Consider the following 7,820-nt stretch of genomic DNA (forward strand, 5'->3'; position numbering starts at 1 on the left):
TTATGTACTAAGCAGACCTCATGCTTTGAAATGTTTACTGTTATAATTTAAACTTTGTTACAAGAGTTTGTCTAGAAGCCATCATCACTAGCAAAGCATGATGTCAAACTTCTCTGTGACAAAAAAGTGAATTTCATTTAAACTAAAAAGTATATGCGCACCAAAAGTCACACACACATCATTTCCTATGACAATGTAGGAAATATTCTCAAAGATTAAGATATTCTTTTTGTTTATGTTTAAATCACTGTAGGTATCTGATCTTCAAACAAACAAAATTTTAAACTTACCATTTGTAAACTACAGGCCAGATTTCAATTTTCACCAGTGTAATTTATGCTCTTTATGCATTTGGTCCATTTACTGCTCTTTGAGAACTGGTGAAAAATGAATAAACTCACAATGCTCTGAATTTTGTCGTTGCTATGTTTCACTTAACTGGGAATTGTTTTAATTTGCCAAACTGTGAATTAGGCTATAAAGTAGTTAGAAACTCAGGTAAGAGGAGGTGAGTTTTACATTTTGGGTCAGTTTGGAGGTCTAAGTACTCTCTAAAAATCAATCTATCCTCTTCATATCTTAAATTACAGGCATGATATTGTGTGCTTCTTCCAATTTTTCTCTGAATAGCTTATCACCTATTTTTCTCCTCCAGAAGGAGCAAATTTATAAACCATAGGCTCCTTAAAAACACCCAAAATAATATCTGAATTATGTATCATCATCTTCAATGCACTAAGCTTTCCCGAATAAACAAAATCGACTTCATCAGTAGGTTTATCAACTATCAACCTGGTTGGGTATGTTTCCTTCAGAGCAGTTCTTCACACTAACACACTGGAGCTAAGTTCTCTTTCTAGTCCATGCTACCTGTAAAACACAGGTGTGAAGTATATTGGACAACTAAATTTGCTGTCCAGTATCCATTCCCCTTCTTTCAGATAACAGGAACTTGAATACCCTTTGGGAAAATACTACTCCCTCATTCCAAGCCATGGGGTTGGATGGAACTGATCTCATTCCCAGTAACTGAGGTAGACTCTGATTAACATAAGTGAGTTAGTCTGTACCATCCAGCTGTCCACAGAGACTGTTTCAGTGATGAACACGTAACTCAATAAGAGCCAATAGCACAGAAAGCTCTCACTCATCCTCTAGTCTTGGATGTGGGAGGATGTGAGACCGCATCTTGACATCTTAACGGGAAGCTGTCTGAGGATGAGGTTACAGATGGATGCTAAGAACACTATGTGAGCCCTTGTACAAGTACGACAAAAGTCAGTCATCTGGGGCTTCCCTGGTGGCGCAGTGCTTGAGAGTCCGCCTGCCGATGCAGGAGACGCGGGTTCGTGCCCCGTTTCGGGAGGATCCCACGTGCCGCGGGGCGGCTGGGCCCGTGAGCCATGGCCGCTGGGCCTGCGCGTCCGGAGCCTGTGCTCCGCAAATGGGAGAGGCCACGACAGTGAGAGGCCCGCATAACGCAAGAAAAAAAAAAAAAAAGTCAGTCATCTGAACCCCCAAATTCCCTTTTTTAAAATAGCTGAAGCCATCTAGAGTGAAGTTTTCCATCACATACAACATAAGGAATGGCATATCTCAGTGATTACAACACCTTGTATCAGAGAAAAACAAGCAAGTAACATACAAACCAAAAATTCAGCAGTTACATTCTTCCCCCAGAGAAACAGAACAATGGACCTAATACCTCAAATCTCTGATTGCTGACTTTCTTTCCTTTTTTGTTCCAGACAATTTTAGGTCTTGGGTCTCCTGTCGCTTGGCAAATGAAAGAGGCAACTCCACCAGAGACCCCTGTCTGGTCAACGGGAGTTCGTGTAAACCTTGGAGGTGCTGAAATAAAAAGAAATAAATATCACAATTAGATGGAAGGTGGAAACACAGACTATAACCCCACTGCCACTGCTCTCTCCAGAGCCCTCAACCTATTTCAGTCAATACATACATACATACACATATACAAGGATTATAAAATTAGGAAAGCACCTTTTACATTTGAGAGTAGTTAAAAGGGGAGGGAGGTAACTTTCTGGTGAAGTTATCTGCTAGTGCTTTTATTGCTGAAATCCGTATTATGGCAGAGATGCAATAACATTTGTTAAGCAACATCACACATTAATTTTTACTACCAGTATTAAAAAAAAATCCAATTTGTCCTCTGTAACAAAATGAGCTCATCAATCAAAGTGAGTAAAATTTTAGCTCTTTGCTTTGATGCCGCTATCAGGACATTGCCAGAAAGCAGCAGTGCCACTATTAAAATTAGTGACATTTAAGAGAAATTCTAGGAAATTTTAAAGAGACAAGAAATACAGCCCTGAGTTAGACGGTTTGGCAAGAAATAGAAATAGGATAATATGGTAAAGTGACTCTAACCCAGATATTGTGTGCTGCCTTACTTTCAACTTAACTCCACAATCTGCATAAAAAGATGAGTCAAGAAGCCTCCAAAGTCATAGCCAAAAAAGAATTTCTGTAAAGAAAGATGTAGACTTCAAGATTCCTAAGGACGAAAGGCTAACAGTTGGAGGTTTCTGAAATGTCCTCTGTCTCCTTTAAATGTTCCTAACATACACTTTCCCTCTTAAAAGCCTGCTTGTTATCCACCTGGTATTTCCGAATCTAGAAATCTATTATATGAAAATTATATAAAATGTAGACAAATACTTATGGACGAAGATATTAACCATATATTTTATTTACAAAGATCATAAGTACTCAAAACATCAATTATTATCGGAATTGATGGTGAGATAAACTGGCATAATGATGCAACATCACACAAACAGTAAATGTTGTTAATTATAAAGTTTTTATTATATGCCACGAGAAATACTTATGACTCAATGGTAAGCCACGAAAGCATCACACAAAATTACAGATGAGAGATATCAGGTAAAGAAAAGGCACCCCAAAAAGGATAGGACAAAATATGCTGAAACATTAACGATGGTGGTTTGGGAGAAGGTACTTTAATGAATTTTCCTACTCCTCACATTTTCTTGCTTGAGTTTTGACAATTACGTTATAGCTGGACATTTTTTAAACTCAAAAACATTTTACTTTCCCATTTTATTTTCTATTTTCTTACCCCTATTAGAAATTTTCTCTTCCCTCCGGCCATTTGTCAGTGATACGTCACTGAAACAAGGTTTTAGTAACCATGGCTAAAGTTTATTTTGAAAACCATCCTTAGATTCTAAGTAAGAAGAAAATAGCAAAGTTCATCATTGTTTGCTCATCACCAGTATTTTCTCTGCCTTGTTTTCATGTTTCCCCTGTGATGCTCCTGCTGGCCTGATGGTATGTGTCCTGACCCTCATCTTGATTTTCCTGGAGTCAGGGAAGCCAGATTTCCTTCTCAGCTCCACCATCTTGTACGTGTAACATCTTGAGGGGGTGCCTAACTTTCCTGTCTCTTAACTGTAAAGATATGAAATGTGAAATAAATTATTTTGCAGAGATCCCTTCCAGTTTTAAGGTATTAACTTCCACGATGAGGGAAAGAAGGGAGAAGAGAGGTGAGTGGTATCTTTGTAATGCTGATGCTGGGAAATGAGTCTCCACTTCATCAGGAAATTCAACTTGGTGATAGTAGAACTGGTGAAAACCCAGGTACCTGTTTGTTCAGAAACCCTAGGAAGGAAAGTGGGCTCTAAAAACGCTGCTAGATATCACATCCAACAGCATCTCAGGGTACCAATACAAACTGGACGATTACCAGAACTGTGAGCAATGTTTAAAATGATTTGAAATCGATTAACAGTGAGAGGAATAAAATACGCAGTACACTGATGTCACTTTTCTGTCACAAACAAAAAAGATATTAAAAGTTTTTATGTTTTTCATTCTGCTGTTGCAAACAATGCAAATTGATAATAACCACTCACTTGTCAGCATCTAAATGGAAATTATAATTATGAAATTAAAATTCCTAGGAGTTTCCCTGGAAAAACAAAATGTATTGCATTGCTATTTTAAGTGGTACAACACTGTCATTTTTAGGTACTTTCCTTTTTAAAGTCCATAGCTTAAAAATTGTCAACCCTAAAGGAAAATGAATTTTAACAACCCAGCTTCCCATTTAAGTTCTGTTTTGAAATTTCTCACAAGAATGTATGGACTGGGTGGAGGGCTGTTGCATAAAATGACTATGTACTAATCAGAAATTAAATAAACAAAGAAGGTAGGATGCCATTTTTGATGCACTGGGATTTTTTTTTAAGGGAAAGTATCCTATTTCTCATCCTAAAGAATGAAGGAAAAGTGGAGATTCTGACAATCTGCAAATAGGCAACAGTTACTCGGGAAAGTGCTTCCTAAATACTGAGTGGGGACAGTAAGAAGTCGAATTAATATAAAACCTAGAAGTCTTATTTCTAAGTGGAACGCATAGGAGGCAAGTTCCCATGTTCTCAAAAAGGGATGCAACTATCATTCCAATGTTCAGATGTGTTTTTCTTTTATCTTCATTTTCTGGTCATACCTTACAGTTCTCATACAAACACTGACAGGTTTAAAGATATGACCACTGCATGCTACTGCAAGGATCTTTTCTTTTTTTTAAACTTAATTGATAATTTTACTTTTTAAAAATTTTTATAGGAGTATAGTTGATTTGCAATGTTGTGTTAGTTTCAGGTGTACAGCAAAGTGAATCAGTTATACATATATGTATATCCACTCTTTTTCCATTCTTTTCCTATACAGGCCATTACAGAGTACTGAGTAGAGTCCTGTAAGGATTTTATTTCTGAAGATGAAGTCAAGTAATAGAATTAACCTAATGAACTGTGGAAGATTTATTGAAATAACCAGTTAGGATCTGTTTCAGATCTGGGACTGTTTTTCTAAATCCCACTACACCCCACTGTAGTAGTGACTCAGTATTCTTCAAAAAAGCAGCCCGAAAAGGGTCCTTAAATTTATTCTTTAAAAACAAACACAAAAAAATGAAATTGATCATGTTACATTTTTTAAAGGCATATCAATTATTTGTACACAGGTTTTTTTTAATTTTTAAATTTTTTTCTAAATATGTGTTTAAAAAAATAGCCTTCACAGACAAGAAAATCATGACTTTCTTATGATGTCAATTTTTCTACATTTGTCAACCAACTCCAAACCATGGAAAGGATAAATGCCATTACTCTATGATGCAAGGTTAACACTCTAGATAATATAGTAAAATCCTTTCAGTGAGCATGCTTGTTGCATAAATAATCATCTTGGCTGGTCAGACGCTAACAGTGATGCTGTCAATGCCAGGCAGATGGCCAAAGGAAACAGATGAGAAAGAAAGAAGACTAAACGTAACTCCAACAAATGCTAGAAGCAAGTAAGAATCTTCATTCCCAGAGGGGTCTAACAACACATAGCACCCACTCCCCCTTGTCTGTATCTCAGTTTAATAGAAGAAACTAAATGAGTCTTCTGCCTTCTTTTGTCAAGGGTATGTCCACATTTAAGTCATGCTCTGAAGATGGGAAGAAAGAGAAGAGAACCCATGTAAAAGAATAAAACAAAGACTTCCACTACACAGTCACACAATAGGACAGCCTCAGGTCTTAATAATCAAAGTTCCCATGATTATCCCATGAGATACAACCATAAATATTACGCTTGGTTTAAGAAAATAAAGAACTATCAGGAATATAAAGACAGAGAGAAAGACATTAAAACTTTACAGTCACCAATACTCAGATAAGTACCCTTCCATTATTGTAGCTAACTGCCATTGCTATCCACCTAGAGCTGCCAACATTGTGCTTTGCAAAATGCATTTCTGCTCAAGCTGGTTTTGACAGGTAAGGAGCATGACCTTTTATTAAACTAATGCCAGGCAGAGGTCAGATTACTGTTAGACCCAGAAAGTCTATTTTCTAAATGGAAAATAGAGAAGCTAAACATGCATATGAGTCAGAACAGAGGCATGCTGGATATTCTAAAATGCGTCTGCCATGCTCACGTGCTGTTCAAAGACTGCATTCTCAGGATGCATTCACAGAGCAGACAGGAGCTCCAGGAATCAAGTAGATTATTATTTCCTACACAGCTTGAGAGGAGCCACAGGCTGCTGATTGATTTTTCCTTCTAAGAGGTTAGATTGCTTCTTACAGGTATAAGCAATGCACAGTACCTTTAATGTAATGACTGTAATATTTTGATGCCATATCAGGTGTCAAGTTGCTAGGCTTTCTGAAGACAAGATGATAAGCCCAAAGAGCACATAAGGTGATTAAATTCAGGGGACAAAACGTGCCAAGACCAGCAAATTGCCTTTGACCATCCTTAACAAACTGCTCTATCAAAGACATAAACCTTCCTTGAGTACACTACATTAAGTAGAACCAGACATTAAGTGAGGAGAACCATTGACGTCCACTGGTAGCAGCAATGGAAGAAAGGGATTTACGAGAAATTCTTAAAGGTTAAGAAGACGATTCAGGTTTGTGCGAGCTTGACTGGCCAACTGAGAATCACTTAAAACACGTCCCTGGAAAGGACCACATGCTACAAAAGTGAAGAGATGAAATGATGGTGCCGTTTGCCTAATTTAATTCTAATGAATAAGCCACTTCTGCAGACATCAAGGAAATATGTTGCACTGGGGAACAAAATTAACAGCATGTAAATACTTGGCTTTGTTTCTTTCAGCTGATTAACATTTCCTTAAAGAGAGAGTTTTGATTCTAAAGGGATATTTGTCACAATAACGTACTTAAAATCTTGAAAGGGGCAGGTTAATAAAGTTATTAAACGATACTGAGGGAGAGGATGAGGAAATGTTCAATAAAAATATATAGGTAGTCTTGTCTTTAGGAATCTGCTTCCTCCCTAAAAGGTATCTGTAGAATTTATGAGACTGTCAGGTGACCTCATCTCTGTTCTTTCTTTTTCTGCAAGAATCAGGGTGAGGTCTCTGAAGGGAAGCTCAGGAACAGGGATCTGGAGGTCGGTGAGAAACACAAAGCACAGGAGGTGAATCCGGGGTGATGCTAAGGGCCAGGTCTGAAGGTTTAGGGGGACGAGAGCCATTGTCACAGGGTTTACATTCCCGTCCAGTCACAACACACTCTACTGCCACTGCCCCAAATATAGAAAATGGCCAAAGCTTGTGTAGATGATGCATTTTCTATTATGATTCATTGGGGTAGGTAGGAAAGTGTGCCCAAGATAGCAGTACAACTGTACAGGCTCATGACAAGGGAAGAGGGGGGAGGTCCCAGAGTTGATGTTTAACTGTACGGAGGGCCAGGATCCTAGCACAAGACACCAGGCTGGACTGGTTTCCATGGCAGATGTTCTACATAGACCCGAGCCTGTGCGGACATCTATCCTATCACATGGAATCTGAACAGGGTCACCTCTGACATCCATGGCCAGGATGGACCTTCAAAGTCAGACTATTTTTGAGCCATCTTTGATATTTTCTTTTTAATACAACTCCACAATCTTTTAACCTTAAAATCTGATTTAAGGAGCATTATACTTCAAAATGGGATAAAGAAATAACTACTCTTCAGTGAATTCCATGCACTGGACTAAATGTTTTATATATCTTATATGCAGTGTTTTCCATAGTCCTGTAGGAGTATACCATTACTCCTATTTTATAGAATTTCAGAAAGCTTTATAGTACTACATAAATTTAGAAGGAAAGAAAGAGTCAGGGAGAAAACGGGAAAAAGAAAGGAAGGAAGACTCACTGAGGTTTAGCGTGAATCATGGACTTTTGATCTAATTGTGAAGTCCTGATTTTTTTTTTTTTTTTTTTTTTTTTTTTTTTGGGGGGCCCCTCC

At 37.9% G+C, this 7,820-nt stretch overlaps 1 protein-coding gene across 5 annotated transcripts in view; it reads right to left on the reverse strand.

The window, feature by feature from the left end:
• PTPRD (protein tyrosine phosphatase receptor type D) overlaps positions 1-7,820 on the reverse strand; it is a 418,376-nt gene that overhangs the window by 316,157 nt on the left and 94,399 nt on the right. For 4 of the 5 annotated variants that reach the window (XM_007468403.1, XM_007468405.1, XM_007468404.1 and 1 more), the window contains exon 2: positions 1,706-1,851. In XM_007468403.1, the coding sequence (XP_007468465.1) occupies positions 1,706-1,851 (146 nt within the window). Of the gene's footprint in view, positions 1-1,705; positions 1,852-7,820 lie in introns of those variants that run through there. The other variant, XM_007468406.1, reaches the window with a different exon arrangement.

Source organism: Lipotes vexillifer, unplaced genomic scaffold, assembly GCF_000442215.2.
Source record: "Lipotes vexillifer unplaced genomic scaffold, Lipotes_vexillifer_v1.1 scaffold45, whole genome shotgun sequence".
Taxonomy (NCBI): Eukaryota; Metazoa; Chordata; class Mammalia; order Artiodactyla; family Lipotidae; genus Lipotes; species Lipotes vexillifer.